Source organism: Ylistrum balloti, unplaced genomic scaffold (genome assembly GCF_031769215.1).
Source record: "Ylistrum balloti isolate Yb309-2 unplaced genomic scaffold, AGI_CSIRO_Ybal_v1 Utg369636, whole genome shotgun sequence".
NCBI classification, from domain to species: domain Eukaryota; kingdom Metazoa; phylum Mollusca; class Bivalvia; order Pectinida; family Pectinidae; genus Ylistrum; species Ylistrum balloti.
In genome coordinates, this window is record NW_026781899.1 from 1574913 (window position 1) to 1602275 (window position 27363).

General features: G+C 34.3%; 2 protein-coding genes across 2 annotated transcripts in view; one reads left to right on the forward strand and one right to left on the reverse strand.

The window, feature by feature from the left end:
- The window catches only part of LOC132552964 (large neutral amino acids transporter small subunit 1-like), a 39590-nt gene extending 22052 nt beyond the window's left edge, over positions 1 to 17538 (reverse strand). The window contains exon 1 of the mRNA XM_060217169.1: positions 17341 to 17538. Within this exon, the coding sequence (XP_060073152.1) occupies positions 17341 to 17538 (198 nt within the window). The remainder of the gene's footprint in view (positions 1 to 17340) is intronic.
- Positions 17539 to 25884: 8346 nt separating this feature from the next.
- LOC132553006 (Y+L amino acid transporter 2-like) overlaps positions 25885 to 27363 on the forward strand; it is a 31191-nt gene continuing 29712 nt past the window's right edge. Inside the window, exon 1 of the mRNA XM_060217213.1 lies at positions 25885 to 26566. Within this exon, the coding sequence (XP_060073196.1) occupies positions 26110 to 26566 (457 nt within the window). The 5' untranslated portion in view covers positions 25885 to 26109. The remainder of the gene's footprint in view (positions 26567 to 27363) is intronic.

Sequence of the window (27363 nt, forward strand, 5' to 3'; positions counted from 1 at the left end):
TTGGCAATGTTGTCTGAGAAACAATGTTACAGACATGTTAGGTCGATAAAACAGGATATTTGTCAGGTGTTTGAGAGACCCGCACCTCAAGAGGTTTTTACACTTTTTACACAATATAAACCTCCTGTCTCCTTGTCAGTAATTAATGATGTAAACGTCTTGTTCAACACGTTGCAAGATTGCATCATCCAATGTGCAATTTCAACTCCTGCAGAAAGTACAGATGTTATGTCCCTGCCAATATTCCAACCCAACTAATAAATAAATACGACCTAAGACCTAACTACACCTAAATTACCAAGTAAAATGTGATTTCTAATCATGTTCTGTTAAGATTTTTAGAATAACAAAACCAGGAGCTCCTGGCCTTATGGATTTTTAATCTTTAAGGATGTGCCATTATTTTTAATTGAGTTTTGGATGAGTCCACCTTCATCTAAATGTCTCTTTTATTTTACTTTTTTTCCTTTCTTGGCTGTATGTGCTTCTGTGCCCTGTTTAGGTTTTTTCCTATTTTTTGGTGCCTCGTCACCCTCCTGTTGTCTTTTCTATTGTTTTGATGCCTCTTCACCCTCATGTTGTCTTTCCTATTGGTTTGATGTCTCTTCACCCTCCTGTTGTCTTTCCTATTGTTTTGATGCCTCTTCACCCTCCTGTTGTCTTTCCTATAGTTTGATGTCTCTTCACCCTCCTGTTGTCTTTCCTATAGTTTGATGTCTCTTCACCCTCCTGTTGTCTTTCCTATAGTTTGATGTCTCTTCACCCTCCTGTTGTCTTTCCTATAGTTTGATGTCTCTTCACCCTCCTGTTGTCTTTCCTATAGTTTGATGTCTCTTCACCCTCCTGTTGTCTTTCCTATAGTTTGATGTCTCTTCACCCTCCTGTTGTCTTTCCTATAGTTTGATGCCTCTTCACCCTCCAGTTGTCTTTCCTATAGTTTGATGTCTCTTCACCCTCCTGTTGTCTTTCCTATAGTTTGATGCCTCTTCACCCTCATGTTGTCTTTCCTATAGTTTGATGTCTCTTCACCCTCCTGTTGTCTTTCCTATAGTTTGATGCCTCTTCACCCTCATGTTGTCTTTCCTATTGTTTTGATGCCTCTTTACCCTCCTGTTGTCTTTCCTATTGTTTTGGTGCCTCGTCACCCTCATGTTGTCTTTCCTATAGTTTGATGTCTCTTCACCCTCCTGTTGTCTTTCCTATAGTTTGATGTCTCTTCACCCTCCTGTTGTCTTTCCTATAGTTTGATGTCTCTTCACCCTCCTGTTGTCTTTCCTATAGTTTGATGCCTCTTCACCCTCATGTTGTCTTTCCTATAGTTTGATGTCTCTTCACCCTCCTGTTGTCTTTCCTATAGTTTGATGCCTCTTCACCCTCATGTTGTCTTTCCTATAGTTTGATGTCTCTTCACCCTCCTGTTGTCTTTCCTATAGTTTGATGCCTCTTCACCCTCCTGTTGTCTTTCCTATTGTTTTGATGCCTCTTTACCCTCCTGTTGTCTTTCCTATTGTTTTGGTGCCTCGTCACCCTCATGTTGTCTTTCCTATAGTTTGATGTCTCTTCACCCTCCTGTTGTCTTTCCTATAGTTTGATGTCTCTTCACCCTCCTGTTGTCTTTCCTATAGTTTGATGCCTCTTCACCCTCATGTTGTCTTTCCTATAGTTTGATGTCTCTTCACCCTCCTGTTGTCTTTCCTATAGTTTGATGCCTCTTCACCCTCCTGTTGTCTTTCCTATAGTTTGATGCCTCTTCACCCTCCTGTTGTCTTTCCTATAGTTTGATGTCTCTTCACCCTCCTGTTGTCTTTCCTATAGTTTGATGCCTCTTTACCCTCCTGTTGTCTTTCCTATAGTTTGATGCCTCTTTACCCTCATGTTGTCTTTCCTATTGTTTTGGCACCTATTCACCCCCCTGTTGTGTGTCTCTACTTTATCATTATAATATAAAAGATGCTGCTATTCTGAAATCACTCATGCATGGATCTGCATTCTGGAAAAAGTCATTATGACTCCATCTGTACAACCATAATAATAGGCCAACTGACAACAATTTGAAATAAACTATAGCTAAAACCATACATATGCTTAATTCATAATTCTCTCTTTTTGCCTCATATCCATACAAAACAGACATAAACAAGTCATTATTCTGTTTTGCTAGATTTCTGCCATTGTATTACAAGAATATTGAGTTATTTCCCCGCATTGCCACACATACATGTAAATATACCCATATTCATTCTATATAAAGTATTTTATGACGTCATCGGACTTCCAACTCGATATCGAAGACTTAATGCAGGACAATTAAACATCATTGATTTTCCATCAACCAGCATTATATAAGTGGGTTTTTATTGGAAGTTATCGGTAGGTATATAGATACAGTAACGAAAATTTGTAGCGATGTTTCGAACTTGTAAGAAAATCTGACGTCTAGTTAGATATTCCGTTATCCTTAAAATGGGTCAACCTGGATTACTGGTTCTTTCATATTCCTAATAAAATGTCTATGATTGCAGGGAGTATCAGAGATCCTACAATCAATAACACCGCCGCATGGCTGATGGTGTATTTACGTTAGCTACAAAACATGTTCAAAGGACGACGTTTGTTAATTCTTATGCAAGCTAAAGCGAATACAGGTGGGCCTCATTGATAGGACCACCCCAACATTCATGGTATTTTTGTATAAATGTTTTATGTATAATGTGATACAGAAATCTTGATTGTGTAGGAATAATTCCATGAAGGATAAATACATTGTAGTTCATCTGGTTTATGCTTGCACGTATATTTGTCAAATCATATTTTTTTACAGCAAGTCAATTCAAATATGACAGGAACATATTCCATATTTAATGAAATTAATGATTTATGCATATTCGTCAGATTTTTTTTTATTTTTCTTAATTTTTTCGAGGAGGTGGGAAGGTTACCATAATACCTCAATAATGCCCAATCTCCATAAGGAGGACAGCAGTTTAAGTTACTACAAAGTTTGCTTCTCAGATCAGTGTCAATATACAAAGGCGCCTTTAGTAAACAAGCAGATGGATGGAAATCTTTTATATTTTTAGAATGCGTAGGACAAGATGAATGAAGAAATCCCAATTAGAGTCGCCAATCTGAACTCAACGGAATGCCGAGGTCTGGTACTATCCGCATGGAGAGAGGATACACATCTCATAATGTGTGTTGAAATTTTTGTAACCTGACGAGAAGATCTGAGTTTAGTAGATCAGTCATCTTTAATGAACAATCAGTCATTCTGATTGTAAATACTGACAAACCTCATTATCTTGACTTGGGGTGGAGGGGTGGGGGACCATGGATAATATCGAGATAACTAAGTATTCTATTTAAATGTTGGAATATTTTGTGTAATGTTAGGCAGGGAGTATGTTTTGAATCAAACAGGTTCTTCAAATGTACTAGTACAAGATAACAAGGTTCGATTGTAAATGTATTTTAAAGCGTAAACCATGGCCATTTGATAAAAAAAAATTAACGTAATCCGGAAATGGTCAAATCAACTCTAAAAATAGAATTAGCACCGCATTAACCATGTCCTTATACTCAGCAGTGCATAGCTATAGGTGTCCTAACATTAGTCTCAAATTTATAGGACTGTCACACCACCAGTTTGGCCTTGAGATTTTAACACTACAATCAAAAGAGTACCCAAGTCAGGGATTAATCTAGACCAATTTCACTATGGGAAAATTGTAGTATTCTCAAGTGTTATGTGTACCAACCTGAATATACACAAAACCCTCACCAAGGAAATATACCAAAAAATATGGGGAAATTTCTCAAAAATAGGATAAATTTTCTCCAAAATGGAGCAAATTAGTATATTTTTACTTGACATTTTTTTCAAATTATGCAATCTACATATTTGTCATTTATTTTCATCCTATCCCTCCTTTGCATTAAGACCAAAAGGGGTTGTCTGGACCTTCTCCATTTCTCAGAATAGGCCCAAAAATCCCATTTTCCACATTGGGTAGTACTTCTCCTTTCTAGATTAATTCATGCAAGTGTTCGATAACTTTACGTAAGAAACTGTCAGGTTTCTGATACAACTTGAAGTCAGTCTGAAGTCCAGTGAGTTAAGACAAACCTTTGTACATTAAGCAATCTACTAAACTTCGATACTTATTATTGAAAAGTACTATCATTATGATGAGACACAGGTGTTCATTTCTGTAGTGAGTATTCATAAAGTAAATAAAATATTGCTGTTGATATGATTGCTTCTGTGTAAAAAAAAGTACACTTTAAGGAGATCGTAAATCATTTTAATGAATATTTATCAACAGATCTTTTATATCCTGGTAAATTTGTTGATATTTTAATAATACTCATAAATAATTGAATCTCAATGTGTCTCGTAAGACAAATACAGCTGTATATCTGCCATGTATACTGAACTTTATGATATGTGATTGTGTTCTATTATCATTATTTTTTATAGTGTTGTGTTCAACATGTTGTATCTAATGTGTTGTGCTTAACGTGTTGTATCTAATGTGTTGTGCTTAACGTGTTGTATCTAATGTGTTGTGCTTAACGTGTTGTATCTAATGTGTTGTGCTTAACGTGTTGTATCTAATGTGTTGTGTTCAACATGTTGTATCTAATGTGTTGTGCTTAACGTGTTGTATCTAATGTGTTGTGCTTAACGTGTTGTATCTAATGTGTTGTGCTTAATGTGTTGTATCTAATGTGTTGTGCTTTTAACGTGTTGTATCTAATGTATTATGCTTAATGTGTTGTGTCTAATGTGTTGTGCTTAACGTGTTGTATCTAATGTATTGTACTTAATGTGTTGTATCTAATGAGTTGTGCTTAACGTGTTGTATCTAATGTGTTGTGCTTAACGTGTTGTATTTAATGTGTTGTGTTCAACATGTTGTATTTAATGTATTGTGCTTAATGTGTTGTGTTTAAGGTGTTGTATTTAATGCATTGTGTTATAGGTGTTGTATTAAATGTGCTGTGTTGTGTTTAAGGTGTTGTATTAAATGTGTTGTGTTGTGCTTAACATGTTGTATTTAATGTGCTGTGTTGTGTTTAAGGTGTTGTATTAAATGTGTTGTGTTGTGTTGTGCTGAACATGTTGTATTTAATGTGCTGTGTTGTGTTTAAGGTGTTGTATTAAACGTGTTGTGTTGTGCTTTACATGTTGTATTTAATGTGCTGTGTTGTGTTTAAGGTGTTGTATTAAATGTGTTGTGTTGTGCTGAACATGTTGTATTTAATGTGCTGTGTTGTGTTTAAGGTGTTGTATTTAATGTGCTGTGTTGTGTTTAAGGTGTTGTTTTAAATGTGCTGTGTTGTGTTTAAGGTGTTGTATTAAATGTGTTGTGTTGTGTTGTGCTTAACATGTTGTATTTAATGTGCTGTGTTGTGTTATAGGTGTTGTATTAAATGTGCTGTGTTGTGTTTAAGGTGTTGTGTTGTGCTTAACATATTGTATTTAATGTGCTGTTTTGTGTTTAAGGTGTTGTATTAAATGTGTTGTGTTGTGCTGAACATGTTGTATTTAATGTGCTGTGTTGTGTTTAAGGTGTTGTATTAAATGTGTTGTGTTGTGCTGAACATGTTGTATTTAATGTGCTGTGTTGTGTTTAAGGTGTTGTATATAATGTGCTGTGTTGTGTTTAAGGTGTTGTATTAAATGTGTTGTGTTGTGTTGTGCTTTACATGTTGTATTTAATGTGCTGTGTTGTGTCTAATCACAGACTCCTACTTTGCACCTTAACTAAAATTCTGGATATTTCCTTTTCAAAGACACAAACCACAAACCTTCATGTTTCACTCCGAATTTACAGGACATTTAATTACCATTCAATACCACAAACTGTAATTCTCACGATTCACCCTACATCATTTCGACATTTCCTTTTTAACACTGTCAACCAGAAACTCATGTTTCACATGCAAAACACCTGCTTGATTTGGATATGATGAAATCCTAGGGTGACCTTTGTCGATGACCTTGTACACATGTGAAACCTTACTAGCTAATGGATTACTATGTTGTTGCCGATCATGCATGATGTAGCCCTTTATAGAATCTTCAGGAAATTATTGATTAAAAATATATTTAGCGGAAATAGAAAACCAAAGTGTTGCCGGGAACATGATAATATTGCATCAGAATGCCCTCAGTGACCTTTTAATTTCTTTTTTTTTTCCACTCTAACAGCCACATTAGTGATTACATTTGAGATGACATTTACAAAAGGCAATACGTGTATCACATAATGTACTGGATTTTAATGTTTGATAAAAATGCACGAGCCTGTCAAATGAAAAACATTGCTATTCTGTCTGAATTTTATTAAGTATTTATTGTGAATATTCTTTCATCTCATACAATTTGTATTTAATGGCTAACTCGGCTAGACATCACACAAAATTACCAAAGGAAAATTTTCCTAAAAAGTTTGAATTTTATTTTGTAATCGGAGACAATAATATTCTTGTACAGATATGTCCAGACATACTTTCCTATTTTAAAGGTTAACAAATAAACTTATTTAGATGGACAATTACAAATTTTTAATTAACTGGCTATTAAAAAATGCCCCCAATTTTTAAACATGCCTACGTAAGTTTATCAAATAACAAGTAAATCCATGGCTGTTTGTTCGGGCTGGAACAATACCAAAATACGTCATACCATTTTAAAAGGTATCATATAACAGATCTAATGATGAAATCTATTGGGCGTCCATTATCTCTACTTAAGTCCGATATCCACTTTTATTTACGTATTTCGTGATTGTTATCATAAATGACGTTCTAACAGAATATTTGAGAAACATCCTATTGAAAACTAAATAATTAAAAATTTGTTCAAAATACAATGTCTGCATCACAGTAATTGTTTAGGTAAACATGATGATGCACAGAAACTGTACCACGACCCGTACTTAGATACATATGTCCAAGCCCCGAAGCTGTGCATCTCAAGTACATCTGCATGTATATATCATGTTTTTGTCGAAGAATTTTATCGCACATGTCATAACTGTCATCGGTATCTTCAACTTTAATCACTGTTTCCTCCTTAAATTTGTTTCCATGAAAAGGCTTTTGAACAGTTGAGCAAGGCATGTGCAGCTAAAAAGAAGCTAGGCAGACCTGTCAATATATCAGACTGCCAATCAATGGCACTTTATGGGACATTCAAGAAATTACTCATATTTATTTTCTCATAATTTTTAAATATGCAATGTATGTACATGGTAAGCATTTCATTAATATATAGGTACATTTAAAATTAAATTTAATTTCAATCACAAATCTATTTTGCCTCAATAATCATTATTTAATTCCAATAAATTTGACAAAACAGGTTTTAAAGTTGCTTTTCTTCAGCGACATTTGCAACATGTATTATTTTTGATCGTGAAAACATTCTTTTTTTTAAACTTTTATTATAAAATATGTATTTCTCAAAGCTATGCAAACATGACCCATAAGATGCCTCAAATATGATTATGAACATATATAGCGATGTGTTACAATGCTACAATCTGGTTGTGGGCAGGGCAACTTCCTGTATACAAAGCTATACTTCCTGATCAGAAAGTGTATCACAAATTCTTTAATATTGTAATACTTGAAAATGTAAACTTATAAACTACTTAAACTCCTGACTTCCATCAGTTTCAGAATTTCAGATTTCAGGGTTGTTTTAAATCATATATATATCTGCCTTTTGTCTGGCAGTAATAGTATACAGCTGTAAACAGATACATTTGACCAGAAAAGACATATTATACTCACAAAAACTTGCCCATAAATCATTGTACAAAGAATTGGATTTTGTGGTCTATGCTACCTGAGATATGTAAACGTAAATATAGGTTGTATCATTTACAAACTGAAGAATGATAGACAATAGAGTAGATTTCATACATGTAGTAGGAGGGGTCATATAGGGTCACTGTAAGGGTGTTCAGTGTGAGGTCAGAGTTCAGTGTGAGGTCAGAGTTAAGTGCGAATCAGTCAACATCACAACAAAGCAGTCAAGGTCAGACAGAGTAAATGATAAAGTGATAGAGATCTCCGAACAGCCAGAAATGTATGCAATGTTTTCAAGCCTGTTGAACTGTTTTATTTTTATAGTAAATTTTTAAAGTCTCTTTTGTCATTAACTGTATCACTGACTGTCATGATCCAGTGGCACATGAATGGAAATGGAAGCCATACATAATCTGCCCTGAACCACCCCTCAACATTTAATGTTATTTTTGACTTAAATTGTAAATAAGGAATACAGCAAGAGGCACATGGGAATTAACAATCACCTGAGGTCTTTAGGCCTTAAGAACCAGTCCATCAGTCCCAGCATTAGGGAAGACAGAACTGATAAATACATACTCACAAAGTCTTCAATGTTTCTAAATTTGAAAGCTTAATATAATTTGATTAAAAGCTACTGGCCAAATATCATGATACTGGATTATTTTGTAATTTAGAAAAAGTCTTCAAGATTTTAACACATTTGACCCCTGTGACATATATGTAATATATATCAATGTCATTCATTTGAACAAACTTAGTAGCCTTCATCCAAGTATGCTACTGACCAAATACCATGACCCTGGGCATTTTGATTATTGAGAAGAAGTCGAAAACAGAAATTGTTTATGACGGACGACACAGTACAAAAGAAATCACAACAGGTCACTTGAAACTTCGTATCAGATGACCTAATAAATGTATTTGTATACATTTACGTCAACTCATATGCATGTAAACTTTGCTGTATGCACTTCTAATTCTCATGTTCTACATAATATATATACCAAGCATTTTATTTATCCTATCAGGTAGTTGATCTTACGAGTGTCATCCGATGTAGAAAACAAAAACTCTTCTGGACTTAAATTTATTATTACTCATTATTAAAAATTCTAGAATGAATTACACATATATTGTTCAGTGCCATTTTACGCTACAGTAATGTCATAACTTGACCTTGACATAATCTGTTTGACCTTGAAGTAACTAGTCATTTTAAACTACAGCATGATGACGTCATCTTGACCTTGACATTCATTCTGCTAAGTTATACTATAATGTGAAGTCATCCATTATATAATTTGTCATTGTTATTTTCCAGCAACAACTTATTCAGAAAATAAAATTGTCTACATACCAAGGACAACTATCATTAATAAACACATGCCTCTATTGTAATAAATCTTACGTAATACTTTCTGTGCGTTAACAACAAAGTACAGGTAAGTCATATTCCCTCTCATTTTACGTATCGTTGTTCTCTACGAACGTTAATGTTCAGTTCTGGGCGTAGGTTTTGGGGAAACGATTACTATTTCTTGAACACTTTTTTATGGATACGGCATTTATGTTTGATGTGAATGACATCAATCATGAAATTCAAAGATTTATTAAGAGCATTCTAACAGGTAATTTTGACTGATTGAAACTGACAGAAATAATTTGTTACAATTGTCATATATTGCATAGAGACATTAACAGTTTGGTCAATGCCCTTTCTGTCTGTTTAAGAATTTTAAGGAAAATTTGCTTAAAAAAAAAAGAAAAAAAAGTTTTTAAAACAAAAACTTACTTTGACATTAGATACTGGACCAATCATGACAAAATACTTATGAATTATTTGTAAACAATTAAAGGAGGCAGTGAAATAAACAAGTCATTAAATTTGTACATTTATCACACAGGTGAGAAGTTGACAGGTAAATTATGTACCTATAATCAACATGTATACATCACAGTCTACATTACAGTCGTAAACCAAGAAACAAAACAAGAATGTGTTTCCTTGTACAACGTAACTTTGGAAATATTATATTCCTTTATCAACTTTCCTTAAAAACAATTTGTGTCCGAACTCTTAATAATTTTTAAAAAATGATATTTTCTTACAAAAAAAATGGCCAAATACACAAACTTTTGTATCATAAAACTTAAATTAATTTGTGCAAGACAACATTTTAACAATACTACCAATCCTTTATAAATTGAATTAATTTTTTTAAAAAAAAAGGAAATATTTCAGAACTAATTTCTCTCCCTCCTATTACTGAATACTTCCATATTTATACATCAAAGATTGATTTCTGATAATTTTCGAAAGATTTGATTTCATTTCAATTTCATATTAATCTCAGTAATTTTCACTGTAACATTGATGTACATAATTTAACCCAACGTCTTATTGTGCTGTTTATGTGTGATGGACTGATCATCAAATTGATCAGAAATTGATTTGGTGAAATAAAATCAATTGTTCTACAATTTTTTCTTTTATGAACGACTCTGAGATAGATCTCGGACACAATTAAATGTGATGTGAAGTTCTTTATTTAGAAGTAATTTATAACTAGCAGCTTTCAATTGAATTCATTGGTTGTTGTCAGATGTATTCATTAGATAGAAAATACAAATACTAGTATAGTTAAGGCTTCAAATAAATATTTACTGAAAAAATTTACAATGTTTTCAATGCAAGAAACCCACAACTCAAAATTATTTTCAGTTAATGTCAAAACCAATGATAATCAACAATGTGTTCAATTTTTATAATAATTGTAAGAAACAATTCCCATCCCCCTTGTTCAGCAAATCAAATATTTTTGTTCTTTGTGTCAGTGTTGTTAATTCATTATAACATACCAAATACTAAACATTCTAACATGGACGACATTCCATGCTGATTGGATGTCCTAGTAAAAAAATGCAGAAAGACAATGTGTTCTGTAAAACTTCTGATTAAGTGCAAGTGTTTAGAAAAATGTACTAATCTTGAATAAACAGATAAAAACTCCATCATTTATATAAAAACATCACATTATATAACAATTAGAGAATTTTTTAAGGGAAAATCACAAAAAGGCCTGACAGCTTGCTTTCACAGAGTTACAAATTTTGGTTAGAAAATTTGATAATGAGCCAAATATTCTTGCTGCTAGATGGATTGTAATATGGCAAAAAAATTATGATTGCCAAAAAATTCTGTTAGACAATTTCATAATCTCATACTCTAGCTAAAAGAGAGATATATTTCATGTGTATTACATATTTCAAGGTGAATGAATGTTTTTTATCGCTGTTTTTAACCTTGATATACACACACAATGTTAATAACAGAAGTAAAAGTTGATTATGTAATAAATGAATATTCATAGCATTTATTTTAATGACATTTGTGAAATATTTTTTTGACATAATTTCTTTTTTATTAATCTGGCACATTTACCTGCAATTCAGCTGTTTGTTCAGTGTAAAGTTACCTTCAAATTGAGGATTTTCTAATATTTTCACTTAAGCCATACTTCTAAAAGATGAAACCTCCAAAATATCAGTATCAAATTCCAAAAATTTATATTAAAAAGTAAGTGAAAGTTTACTGAAAAAAATATGTTTTTCTACCCCAGCTGTGACACTCAACAAGATTTATTTTCATGTTTCATGTGAAAATTACCTTGTAATTGATTTAAGTGTTTGGAGCTACACCAGAAACTAAAGTATAATGTTACCCAGACAATTACAGTGGACAGGATGTTCCTCCAAGGAATTTATACGAAACCAGTGGCACAAGGGGTATCAGAGGTCAGAGTAAATGACCCCTAAACAACCTTGACCCAGAGACAGAAGCTTAGCCAGCAGGAGTGGCCACAAATTAGATCCGTGCAGGAAACCATGTGTAAGATACAAGCAAAGAGAGGACAACGTCTGTTTCAGATTAAAAATCTGATTGTTGACCATAACTCACCAGATTGGAGCAGGTCTGCTAAATCTGAATCAGGCCTATGTCCGTATGACAAAATGGAAGAAATATTAAGAAAAACAGAAACAAGGCTACAGTCGGTAAAGTATCATATTAGATATAAGCATGTGCTCTGAGTCTAATCTTCGAAGAAATTCATCATGTTCATTCAAGGATGAAAGATAGAAAATCATGACATGCAGGGTGTCAACTGATTAAAAGATATATAAATCAAATAATAAAATACAGAGTGTAGTGTGATTATAAGTCTTCGTCTGAGCTACAACTTAGACTATCTTTTAACAGGCAAAAATGTTACTTAAAATAGATTTCCTTGGGATTGGAAATTGAACTCCTATTAAAGGTAACGAGGTATTTCTCTCTAACTCTTAGTTATACAGAAGAATAAATGCCTTCCATAATAAGCTGACGTTTAAATATTCCATTGAAATCTAGAAGTATCAAAGGCTTATCCCTCTTCTTGACCATTTATAGAGTTGCTTCTGGTTGGCCTTGAGGGCTATTTGAATGTGTGAAAGATTTAGATAATAACATGGCATTTGTGGTAATCCGTCGCGGCATTCGGTCGCTTATAAATGTTGGATTTATTCCCCTTTTCAGGCCTTCTTGTAAGTGAGTGTCTACAAATTGAACTGGCTGAACAGAGTACATAGGTATGACTGTGATAATGCTAAGTGGGTCTGACAAGTCAGGTAACTAAGACCTTGACCCCTGACCCCTAACACTGGCACGCTGTCACCCACAGAAAACCACCCACCTGAAAACTAATACAAAGGGTATGCCCATACACCATGTGAATCAACTACAAATGAAACGAAGTATGACACACATCATTGACTTCAAGGCTCTATGTAGAATTGATATACAGACTGTTGTATACCGGGTACATATATATATATATATGAAAGGTATACCTCACATCCAGTACATGTATTTAAAACTGGCATATTTTTTTGGTGGGTTTTATCGTCCTTAAACAGCCAAGATCATTTTGAGGCTGGGTCTCTTTTTAGTAGCTTGTACTAACAACCTAACTGAACAACATATGGCAGGTCCATCACATGCAATCTAAAGCAATTCGGATCATTTGTCTTTCCCTACGACACAACTACATCAGATCAGGGAATGTTACTTGAAACCAGCCACTTTGGTTTTTCACCTGAGATTTCATATGCCTGTGGTAACCGACAGGGTGGTCAGGTGGGACAGTGGTAATGCACTCGCCTTTCACCAAGCGGTCTGGGGTTCGATTACCGGAATGGATGTGAAAGGGTATGAGGTCACTTGCCCGACTGCGTGCATTTTCCCTGGGTACTCCGGTTTCCTCCCACATCAAGACCCCTCACGCGCTTCCATTCGCGCCAACAAGAGTGATTTATATAAGTTGGTAAAACTTGCTTCCCAATTGTTGTAAAATAAATGTAGTTAAAAAAAAAAGAGCTCTCATGGCCCCTTTGGATCAGACAGAACTACACTCACCTAATGCTTTAATTCACAAATAGAAAAATTGTGATGCAAATAGCACATGCATACGCATACATTACCACTGGCTCTTTTACTCAAGGGATTTCCATATGGTTGGTCTTGATTTCTTTACAATAACGGACAATTTCTCAGTGATGTATATATTACAACACTGCAAGTCAGAGTAAAACAAAACTGAATATAGTCTTTTCTCTAAAACTGAAAATCCAAAATCAGTCAGTGGATGACTAAGATATTTAGACATTTTGTCTAAAATGTAACATGGATTCGTAAACCGGTTACCCCAATAGAATAAACATAAAGTTTAAAAGATTTTGGTTTAAAACAGAGTGAGAAGATCGCTAAACTAGACTATAGAGATGAAAGTGAAAAATGGAAACGACTTTTCAAAAAAAAATGAAATAAAAGAAGGCTGTGAGAACTTTGGATGTAAATATATTTTTTTTTTTCATTAAAAGAGAGTTACTTTATATAAATATGATATGCCTCATCATTTTTGAACATTTTCCACTGTCAGTAAAACAGACATTTAACACAACCAGCAGAAACTGACCGAATAAAATACTCTAGGTATGTCAGTTTCGAGACTTAATCTAGTAAGACATTTAGTCTGAGATTTTGAATATCGTCTCTATATGCTGAAATGTGGTCTGATAGACAACATTTTAAAGCATATTTACTTCGGCCAAAAAAAGTTATTTCAGTTTTTAAATTTTATGAAATCTGCATCTTCCCCTATGATATACCAGTAAAGCCTGTTGTTCTTTCACATTTTTGCACCAAATAAGTAATTAACTAGGTTAACAAATTAAGATCTAACCCCATGCGACCTGACCATGTCATACATTTGTCTAAAATTTGCATAATGTGACATAAAGTAGGCCAAAATTACATAATTTTTTATAACATGCTCCAATTCTAGTTTGGTGTCAACATATATCAGACAACACTACACTCTCTTAAAGAATTCAAAATCACTTTACCTTCACTTTTATTTGCTATAAATTTGCTGTAATAAGGTAACAGAATTCCAATTAAAAAGGTCACCACTTTCAACGGAATTTTTTGGCCACAGGAAAAAATACACATACTTTATATGCATCCTCACAATCTTGGCTCAGTGATGTACAAACCTATTTTACCAATTTAAGTCCAAAACCAATTTGCATAGGCTATATATAGATTGTCCCTGCTTAATTCTCACCTTTGTCTGACACCAATAGCCTCGGATCATATATATAGCATAGTTCATTGTTTAAACAACAAAGCATGTTTTTACTAACCTTACACATACCATATACTTAATACACATATATAGAGGGTCATGATGTATTTCGACTGGGAAACAATGATAAGACCACTTATTGCCCGAGGCAAGGATGTGGTCCTTTTGTTGGTCATTTTTGTCCTGCGGTCAGCTCATAATCAGGAACCAAGCTGTTGATACAAGGTCTTCTGAATAATATTAATTTTGCTATAGCAACAATTAGCACGGTTATTATAATAATACTCTACCAGGAATCTCCAAAGGCCGGGGATTACAGGTAGCTACAGTATAAAATAATCAGGGTTTTCTCTTTATTCTGGGCTTAGGTATCTAGCAATAGAGCAGTGGATGTATTTGTAGTAATAAGCCCATCCCTTTCTATTGCTGCTCAAAAGAATCACCTTGGCCAGCCATTGCTTCTGTGTGCGATTACAGCTTTCCGTGTTAAGGTCAATGCACTACTGCAAGTGGAGCCCAAAAATTTCTCCATCCTGTCAGGATATCAATATATCGCCAGAAATATGAAAATTATTCTACTTGTTTTTGTGCGAATAAAAGATAGCATGTTGCAAATTGATTAAAAGATTACTAATGAATGTTTCGACGGCAAGTTTTCTCCCCTACTATGCATGCTTTACATCATTTCCTTTCTGAAAATATCTATTTTGTATCAAAGTCTTATGAATTTAGAAATGGTTTATAACCTTTAGCAATGTGAAAGTCCTCATAGACTGCCTGTTCGTGTACTTAACTTGGCCGTCATGCTAATAATCATATAAGATATACATTTATGTTTATACAAATTATAATTTATTATGAAAACCATCATATATTTATCATGCACATTCTAGCCCCATACATCTGATGACGAATTGTTACCATAATACTGACAACGTAGCGATATAGGAAAGAAAGACACATTTAATCAAACGTGTGCATCTAGTAAGGCAAGAATTATGATCGTGAAGCCAGGCACGTTATGTATGACCGAGAGGTCGGACATGTTGTGTACTGTGTGATCCTGCGGTTAGACATGTTTTGTTGACCCTGGAGTTGAATAAGTTGTGTATGATCAAGAATTGACATGTTGTGTATGAAACATGTTCAGACTTGTGTACAACCCAGAAGACGCCAATGCTGTTTATGCAAAAAGAGGTTGGACAATTGTGTATGACCAAAAGCATACTCGATACTCTGGTGGTTACGATCACTTTCACTCTATGCACCCCTGGAACATGTCATGGCAAAATTGAAGACACAAACTAATTTGATTGGTTCCGAGAGAAAAAAAAGACCAATCACAGGCTGTTATGCTCCTTTTGTAGATTACAAAGGAGGACAACAAACTTCAAAACCATTACAATATACTGTTATCCAAACTCGAACTCGAGATTCGTTTCATGAACATCAAAGGATCAAACTAGTCTTTCTGTCCTGTTCACAAGGTGTCAAACATGGAACCTTCAGAGAGTGAAATCCCTGGATTATCAAGGATTGACCCAGAGGTCAGATATGTTACATATGACTGACTCTGAGGGCTACAGTGACATATATTTCATGACATTAAGGATGACAATATTGTGTATCACTATGATTTGTGAAATACATTTGGTGTGCATGTACATGTTCCTACGTACTAACATACTGTGTATCATCCTGAGGTTTGATATGTAAGACCATGACCAGACAATTTTGTGTACGACCGAACAAATGAAGGACAGGTTTGACGGCAGACATTTTCACTGTGACATATTAAATCATTTCACTTGGTCTGGTAGAAGGGATCAAGCAACCAATTATATAAACTACTGAAAAATAGTTATTAACTTCTTTTAAAAAAGAAATGTGATGATCCAAATGTTTGTTGGGAAGAAGTGAAAAGTCTAATTTATTTCTTTGTTGGGAGTTTATTTACAAATACACTGATAAAAGAAAATGGTGTCCTTGACAGTAAGATATATGGTACCAAATGCAAAGTATTGTACATTAACTTAGCTTAAACGTCTTTTGCTTTTTAAAGGTTTACGTAAAATTGTGCCAAAAATATCTGTTGAACATGTACAGCAACACTCAAAATAGCGCAACTTCTCTCTTAAAAAAAATACCTCATCCATATTGCATAGGAAGTCACTTTCTTTGAGACTTTAAAGACTAAATACGTTTTGCACAACTGTCGTATTTTAGCTCACTGTGATGATAATGAAACTTCCGGTGGTAATTTCGGCGTATAAATGCAGTTCTATATATGTCACTAAAACGATAATTTAACGTCAATATTCACATTAATTATGCCGTTTACATAATTATATTTATAATTAGCATAATCGGTAGAAATTTTAATGTGAATATCAACAATAAATTATCACATTTTATAGAAAGAAAATTTTGGGCTCGATTTTTATGATATATAGGTCATTTTACAGGATCTCCGTCTGAATGGGTCAACCGTTCTAAATATATACTGTCACAACAAAATCGATTACACCAGACAGCTAACATTGATTACTATCCGAATCAAATGCACGCTACTGATCTTGCTACCAACAGACATTAAGCAATCATTCACATGTAGGTAAGAAATTTGCGTGCGTTGCTGCCGCTGAAATTGACACCGACCGAAAGGCCGCCGTCACCGCACTGAAACACGTGTTCGCACACCCAATGAATCGCACTGTAAACAATGAAACATGTTTCACATGAAATTAGACATACCCCTACAAAATGATGACTATCCTTATAACTGAACAAATAAGGCTTTTATAAGAACATTTTGGTATAATCGACTTACCGATCCGGCACCTTCCAGAACACCTTTGGGGGTCAGAAATATGCCACTTCCAACGATCGATCCGACGATGATCGCGACGCCATTGAACAGCGTGATTCGCCGCTTTAATTCTACTTTATCGTCATCTTTCTTCGTCAAACCAACGTCCTCTCCATTATGTTTACTTCTCGATTTAACATCATAATTGTCTTTCGTCATCTTCTCCGATGATGCAACGACCTAACTCAAGCCGAAATTGGATACTGCTCTTGTAAATATTGTGTTGGCATGTCACGTGACCGATGTGTTCATTCATCCAGGATCAAGGGCGCATTTCATTGGTTACTCGGCTCTTGTCACGCCCATTTTACTAGTCTGTACGCTTACAACGTGATTGCATCATTTTCACTAACTGGGACATATGAGCCAAAGAAATGAAAACAAATGCAGTAAGGATGTTATGTCTTGAACGACAATTACCTCCGCTCGCTCAAAGATTTGTTTTTCATAGAAGTAACGCGTTCGAAACAATACCGATGAACAGTTTTATGAGTAGTTTCGACATAAATTGGAATATATATTTAGCTTATGTTATTTAATAGCCGTGGGTATTGCATCATTCCCTTAACTCTCACATGTTTACATGTGTGGATGCTTGGAAACCATTGTTATTTTATTTATCTCATGATCTCGCAGTTCTCTTTTTTCCCTTCTACAGTTATTTTTTCATCACCAGTCCAATTCTCCTTTGAGCGGTCGCAAGCTTAGTTCCGTTTTTTGTTACAATAATTTTAACAAAAAAAGCATTAATATGTTTTTGATACAAATAACATTGTGTTTAAAGAATATCTCCGCAAACGTGATGTCTATGTCATTTTCGTCGTTGTGTAATTGGAACAATTCAGTCTCTAGGCTAATCATTCTAGCGATACATATGTCTCATTATGTACTAAGTTGATCATTTAATTTGATCGGGGTCTTAAACTGGGTTCTGTGCTGTTATTTCTAAGTATTTTTTTTAAATTGGGATACCATCGAATCCCAATCAAGGACCTACATAAAGCTGCTATTTAGGTATCTGAATCAATCAAGCATAAAATATCATTCGACTGTGACGTGACGCAGGGGAACGGTAACCACATTATAGCTTTCCAGATCTTATAAACTTCGAAATACTTTCATCATTAAAATCGACATTCTAATTTATAATTCCATCACGTAGAAATCATTGCCGAGGAAAATAAAATAAAAAAATGTATATAAGCTCGAAAGATCCTGCATTTCGACAAACAAGATGAAAAAAAACAACAACACAGGAGTGTAAAGATAAGACGTATCATCATAGAGAACAGCAGACGGCAGTGAAAAATTATCACAGTTATAGCAAATTGTCACAAATTAGGAGTTTTACAAAATAATGATAAACTACCGTCGCATGGACTCGGTGTGCTAAATATGAAGTTAAAGCATTATTTGAGAAAGTGTAATGTACATACTTGATAACGAATGGTAAAAATTGCCGGAACATACACTAATGAACAGTGTGTGTCAGTGAATCATTTTAAGATAGAAAGATCACGGAGATGGGGCGGATTTATATATATATATTTTTTTATATAAGCCCACGTTCACTTTCTTGTCGCTCAAAATATGATTAATCTGACACATTGATATAGTATAAAAACGACCCAACTGGAATGTATAATTTTGTTATTGTATAAATAATTTTTAAAGGTGGCAAATTCCATTTTACATGCTGGCGAAATGACGTCATTTTATTTCGGGACATAACAAACGAAAAATTTAATTTTATTGTCAGAATTTTCTGCGTTGTAATCAAATTTTTATGAAGACATTGTTATTGAGATTGTGAACATGTACTATTTTTTCGGTATTGCAATAGTGGATTTTAGACAAGAAGAAGGAGACGTGAAGAATGCAATGCAAAACATGTAGATAGTTTGGATGTGGAAAGTAATGACAGTAATGTAAATATACATAGATATATCATATGTAAGGATTACTATCTTGTTTACGTCCTATCAACAGACAGGGTCATTTAAAGGTCACCGGCAATGAAAATAAAAAATTCAATTTTCGTGAAAAAAAAATCGTCAGTTATTATGGATGTGCCAGACTTGGGTGGTGGAGGAAAGCCGAAAAAAACCTATTTGGCGACTGCCCCACGTAGGTCTCGAACCCGCGACCCAGAGAGCAAGCTAAATCGGTCAACGTGGCCCCAACCTAGCTAATAACGTGTGGAATTATTGTATCGAAAATCGGCTCCGGATTATTTATCAGAACAAGTCAGAGTAATGATAGAAATGATTACTTACTATGTTTTGGGTTCTACAGATTTGAAGTTCACATCAATTACAAGTTTCGCCTAAACAACAAAATCGTGACAAACTCAGAACAAATAGGAATGACAGCAACATAATTGGGACGATCGAAATGACGTAATCATTGAAATGGACAAACACACGTACCTGTAATATACTTATACTAAACTGTATAGGATATGAAATTTATTTCGTGTTAGTGTACAAAGAATATAAGGATTTTTAACACAGTCGTATAATATATGTACTTTTTTCTTTCTTTTTTTTTCAAAGCTTATCGTCAGATACATTGTGTTCATTTAGTTCACAGGCTTCTGGTTAGTATTATCGTGTCTAACAAGCCACTGTTCGGCTAAACATCATATTATTATTATTATTATTATTATTATTATCATTATTATAATTATATGTGTGGTGGTGGTGGTGGTGTGTGTGTGTGGTGTATGTGTGGTGGTGGTGTATGAGTGGTGGTGGTGTATGTGTGGTGGTGGTGTGTGTGTGGTGGTGGTGGTGTGTGTGTGGTGGTGTGTGTGTGTGGTGGTGGTGGTGGTGTGTGTGTGTGTGTGTGGTGTATGTGTGGTGGTTGTGTATGTGTGGTGGTGGTGTGTGTGTGTGGTGGTGGTGTGTGTATGTGTGTGTGTGGTGTGTGTGGTGTGTGTGGTGGTGTGTGTGTGGTGGTGGTGTGTGAGTGTGGTGGTGTGTGTGTGTGGGGTGGTGGTGTGTGAGTGTGGTGGTGTGTGTGTGTGGGTGGTGGTGGTGGTGGTGTGTGTGTGTGGTGTATGTGTGGTGGTGGTGTATGTGTGGTGGTGTGTGTGTGTGGTGGTGGTGTGTGTGTGTAGTGGTGGTGTGTGTGTGTGGTGGTGGTGTTGTGTATGTGTGGTGGTGGTGTGTGTGTGTAGTGGTGGAGTGTGTGTGTAGTGGTGGTCGTGTGTGAGTGTGGTGGTGGTGGTGGTGGTGTGTGTGTGTGTGTGTGTGTGTGTGTGTGTGTGTGTGTGTGTGTGTGTGTGTGTGTGTGTGTGTGTGTGTGTGTGTGTGTGTGGTGGTGGTGGTGTATGTGTGTGGTGGTGGTGTATGTGAGTGATTATAAGTAATTGCATGACTGTGTTTAAAGCAGAACATCAAAAACGAAATCTTTGATAAAGCGAACCGAAATAAATGTAAATATATAAAGACGGTAATTCTGGCTCAAGAAGGTTGGTTGACAACCCACCTTTGATTTCGACTATATAAAAATTCTAATCTGGTTTCTCGAAATTGCCTTATATGTTGGCGTCTATGGTGATGGTTGCGTAAGTCGCAATTTTACTGCACATGGTTGTTTCAAGACTAAACTTTGTAATGTGTAAGAAAGAAAGAATGACAACAATGATATTTCCACGATCAAATGTAGCTCTGCTTCAACTTCTACTAATGCTTGTCAGATTTACCCCCCTTCGATCAGTTAGGTGTATCGCGGCCCGGCTGATATCACGGCTGTTGTACTGTTGAAGGCGATAAGGACGGAAGATTGAGTTCCCTTGGTTTCAGGAATTCTTTGTTGTCGCCGATATAAAAAACCGCGTATGTAATTTATCTATTTTTTATTTCCCTACTCCCTCCCGATACCTTCTTTTGATTTTAATGACTGAATGTTTAAAAAGTTCCAATTAAAATATCGTTTTCAGCGACAACAATTTAACAATAGTGTATGACTGTCCAGTGAATTTTATATAATTACTCTCCATAGATTTTATTACGGGACAAATGATAGTTCTCCATTTTCGTAATTCCTGGTTTTCCCCTTTTTGAAATTCCGGGTTTTCTGATATCGGAATTCCGGGATTTTCCGATTTTGGAAACTCCGTGATTTTCCGATTTTGGAAATTCGATTTTTTCCCGATTTTGAAATGTTCCTCAGAATCTGTTAAGGAAGAGCAAAGTGATGAACAGAACTACTGTTACAAGTAAAAGTCAAAATAAAGTGCCGTCAGTTGAGACAAAATTTGTATACGAACCGTCAACTCGTCACTGTATACTGCAATAGATACGTTATCTATTTAAGATGTTTCATCTCATCACTGGTTTTTAATTGTCGTCATAGTTTTAATGAGATTTACAGGAATATGGCTTGATGTACGTTGGAAAATGTTTTCCCATTATGTTTACATGAATATATGTTTAAAATTTTTTTTTTTCTAAAAAAGAAATCCAATTTGTAATTTAAAATCATCTCAATAAATTTATAGCCTTTTAACAACCAGTTGGTACTTAAACCAATATATTATTATAACTAAGTGTAAGGGACCGACAGCTTGTCAGGTTGATAACGACAACAATTTGGCTATCACATTGTAATGTATTGTATTGTGTTTAAAATATCTTTTTTTTCTAAAAATGAAATCCAATTTGTAATTTAAAATCATCTCAATAAATTTATAGCCTTTTAACAACCAGTTGGTACTTAAACCAATATGTTATTATGACTAAGTGTAAGGGACCGACAGCTTGTCAGGTTGATTACGACAACAATTTGGCTATCACATTGTAATGTATTATATTGTGTATTGTATTTTATTGTGTATTTTATTGTGTATTGTACTGTGTATTGTATTGTGTATTGTATTGTGTATTGTGTTGTATTGTGTTGTATTGTGTATTATGTATTGTATTGTGTATTGTATTGTGTATTGTTTTGTATTGTGTATTGTATTGTGTATTGTATTGTATTGTGTATTATGTATTGTATTGTATTATATTGTATTGTGTATCGTATTGTGTATCGTATTGTGTATTGTATTGTGTATTGTATTGTGTATTGTATATTGTATTGTGTGTTGTATTGTGTATTGTTGTATATTGTATTGTGTGTTGTATTGTGTGTTGTATTGTGTGTTGTATGGTGTATTGTATTGTGTATTGTATTGTGTATTGTATTGTGTGTTGTATTGTGTATTGTTGTATATTGTATTGTGTATTGTATGGTGTATTGTGTTGTGTATTGTGTATTGTACTGTGTATTGTATTATGTATAGTGTGTTGTACTGTGTATTGTGTTGTATTGTGCATTGTTTTGTGCATTGTGTTGTGTATTGTATTGTGTATTGTATTATGTATAGTGTATGGTATTGTATTATGTATTGTATTGTGTATTGTATTATGTATTGTATTGTGTATTGTATTATGTATTATGTATTATGTATTGTGCATTGTTTTGTGTATTGTGTTGTGTATTGTGTTGTGTATTGTATTGTGTATTGTTGTATATTATATTGTGTATTGTGTTGTATTATGTGTTGTGTATTGTGTTGTGTATTGTATTGTGTATTGTATTGTGTATTATGTATTGTATTATATTGTATTGTGTATTGTTGTATATTATATTGTGTATTGTATTATGTATTATATTGTGTATTGTATTGTGTATAGTATTGTCTATTGTTGTATATTATATTGTGTTGTGTATTGTATTGTGTATTGTGTTGTATTATGTATTGTGTATTGTATTGTATTTATTGTTTACATATCATAATTGGACAGACAGCTTGTCAAGGGATTTGATAACGACAACAATTTGGTTATCACATTGTATTGTATTGTATTGTTCACTTTAAGCCTTACAGTTCATTAAGTTAAATACATAAGAATATAATGTACATATACAATATAAGGCTATCATAACACTTACATTGTACAAGACGAGAAGACAAAAGACAGAGTGACGGACAGTGTTGAATACACATAAAGTACAAAAGTATCACAACCATGATTTGAATAGTGCTAGGCAATATAATTCTAACAGGTGGTAATTGGCAGAAGATACATGATAATTAAACAACACACATAAGACTTGAAAGGTTGAACGTAATAATAAACTTGATTGTAAATATTTACCCAGATAAAAGAGTTCTTTTTTATTACTTACTGTTAATAATTGTACGAATTTGTAAGACGACGGTCGGTTCCAATAATACATTTTGATAAACTTTTGCGTAAATTTATATACAGATGACAAATCAAAATAAAATGGACATGTCTTTTACTAAGTGCTGGTTGTATTCATATAGCATTCACGTAAAATGCGCATATGGTATATTTTTACCGGTAACAAAATTATCCAATTATATACCAATTAGTGTTGTGTTACATAATTCAACCATGTGTAAAATCTAAACCTATTTGGTCTTCCATATTAATACCTATTTTTATCTGCTTTTGAGTATTGTTTGGGCTTAGTTAAACAGATAATGGAATTTGTCGCCAACCTCTATACATAAATTCACATTTTTTTACGTTAGGCACACAAGACAACCCCAAAATTTCATTTGATAAACTTAGTATTACGTGTTCTATGATTCGATAAGTTTTAGTTGGTTCGGAGAGAGTTCTTGTGAGTATTTGTCTAAACTAAATGCATGTTTCCAGATTCTATAAGTATACCACTCGGAGATGTATAAATGCCATTTCTGAAATTTGATATAAATTTACCCTACGGTTTATAAGATAAGTTACTCTCGAACCAACATATGTTTAAAAACTCTTTGTTGGTAAATGTTGGTTTCAATATACTTTTTACCTTTTGAGGCGTGATAGCTCATAATTTTATTAAATTGTTATCAGTAACACTAGGCCCAAATTCCGACCATTCATAATTCAGCATTTAAAATCGATATCTAGCAGAAATCTTTCATATTCTCAATATCTCAAGTTGTGACATTAATCAGTGTTTGCAACATTTTAGATGTAAACGTTCGATATGTTGTTAGCGATAGAAAACCCCACACATCCATTGTTTTTTATACAGTCTGTTTGCCTATTGTCAACTTTAACAATGCCCCTAACCATTACGTCGTAAGAGGTAGGACTTTCATATCTGGCATGTGTATTACTTGTGACAATACTTTTCAGGTGGCACTAAATTTTTTGATTATATGGCCTTGACCTTTGACCTACATATGAAAAAAAAAACATTGATTATTTTTTGCTTTTACTTTTTACTTTTGCATCATAAGACGTATGGCTTTCATATTTGGCATGTGTTTTCCTAGTGACAAGACCTTTAAAGTGGTACCAAATTTTTTTACCATGTGACCTTGACCATGACCTATGACCTACATTGATTATAACTATTGTGTCATAAGACGTATGACTTTCATATTTGGCATGTTTGTTCACTGTGACAATTCCTTCCAGTGGTACCAATTTTTTCACCATGTTATGACCTTGACCGTGACCTTTGACATACATTTAAAAATTTAAAAAAAAATCGATTATAACTTTTGTATCATAGTAGGACCTAGTTTTTCAAAAACACATCTTGTGTTGTTTTTTTTTTTTTTTTTTATCTTGGGAGCAATGCAGGGGTTTTAAAAAATCGTACAAATTTGTGTACGAGCCTATTTGGATGGACTCGCATAGAAGTCTAGACATGTATACATACTGTAAGTATTATAATTCTTAGGAAGGTTGTTTAAAGTAAATAAGAATACTGTTTACTTTACCTTTTTATCCTTCCTTAATCCCTTTTCAAATAGGAATGCCGATGCGTCTACCCTTTCGCACTAGTAAAATAAGATCAAGGTTGATTGCGACATAAATTTTGCCAGAATATTAAGGGCAACGCAAAAAAAAAATTTGCCTTTATCGATAAAATTTAAGAGAAGGAATGCTAACCGAAAATTGTCACATTTTCTGTATGGGCACTTTTAAATATTCACTTAAAAAGTATTTTCTCTCATCATCATTTATGAAATATGTCTTTACTTGAAAAAGTTAATTTGTAAGAATTTTTTTTTTCGCCACAGAGCCTGAAAGACTGGACATGTATGTATCTTAAGGATATCTTATCATCCAGGCTCAGATGTGGGTTAATTATTCGGGAAACTTCATAAAAATCACATATTCTGATACTTTGGTGATGCACTATTTTCTTTTTTTTAATTACGAATATCATAAATCCACGGTTCAGCGCTGAATTCAGTTTCAAACGTGTATATGTTGTCAATCTCAACAGAAATGTCTTCGAAATTACTTACGATATGTCTTTATGAACAGAAGTCTTTCAGTTTTCGTAAAAACACAGAAAATAAATCATTCAGTACCCCCGTTGGTACCCCCACAGAATATTGTGACAATTCGATTGGTTGTTAAATTTAGACTAAACACAAACGGAAGCACGGTGATCATTCCCGCGTTGTAGCTAAGTACACACAACGTGACACAGATATCTACACACAGTCTGTATTTGGGAGCGATGAACATGGTCAGCATTTGAGTATAGTTTACAGCCGACTGGACGTTTGACCACATTGAGCTTCATTTAAAACTTCCTACAATTTCCCCAGTGAACTATAAGTGAAATTTTCTTAACAGTGACGTGTAAATTGAGAACAAAAAAAAAACCTTCACGAAACGACATAACACGTGTTACGGGGATTTTTTCGTGTTTTTTTCAAACAGACACCGGAAAAAGATGGGGAAAGAAGAAACAGCATCGGCTTCTTCATCTGATGTTTCTGATACAGTGAAACTAAAGAAAGAACTTGGACTTCACAATGGGGTAGCTTTAATTGTCGGAGTTATAATTGGAGGGGGGATTTTTATATCCCCTAAAGGGGTGCTTCAGGAGGCTGGATCAGTCGGACTCTCTCTTATCATATGGGTGCTGTGTGGACTTATATCTTTGATTGGGGCAATGTGTTATGCCGAACTGGGTACGATGATTCTAAAATCAGGCGCCGACTATGCATACATACGAACAGCTTTTGGTAATTTACCTGCTTTTTTATACCTCTGGGTGGCGATAATCATTATCTTACCCACAGGGAACGCCATAACGGCTTTGACTTTTGCTGAATATATACTGGAGCCCTTGTTTCCGTGCGAATCGCCAGCATATGCAGTTCAGTTGCTAGCAGCTCTATGTATCCGTAAGTAGATATTTCTTAAATCACTCACTTTTTATCTAACAACATGAATGAAATTATCTTTGTTTACTTACGTAGTTTTTCAGTCGCTTACTCATCAAGCGTAAACGTTTACGTTAGTGATGATAACAAATCCGTTTCAATCATCACGTGGGCCGGTACCGGCAGGCCCATATTTTGATGATGCAAGATTTCGTCATTCTCCAGACCAGGCAGTGTTCAAATGTTTACAACCGTGTAACCGTATGCGGCGGTAAAGATTCCCTTAAAGACACCAAAATGATTAAAATTGTATGTTAATAATGATATTTTAAGTCATGAAATATTGATTAAATCTTTATATATATATATATAGTAGTGTATAGACTAACGATAGTTGTTTGATACAGGAAACGTCACTCTTGACTGAGCTCTGTATACATGATTGATTAATTTATGGTATGATAGTTTAATTTACAGATACATCATTGGTCCAAAGTTGACTTTAAACAAATTTTAATGAATGGATATCGCTCAGTTCCTATCCCATTAGACAATTAAAGAAGAACATGATTTTAGTTAACAACTGAAGGTGTTGTTTGGTCTGTGTCTAAAATGACATGGTCACGGTTGAGTGAATAACGCTGTGTGATCAATTCCATTTGACCCAACCTTGATTCGTGTTTTACAATGTGGCATTATGTTGCCTATCCTACTGATATGGATACCTGACATGGGCCTAGTGCTTTTATTTTGTGTTTGTTTGACAGTAGAAATATTTCTCCTGTCTAAGAAAGATTAAACTTGATATTTTGTGACAT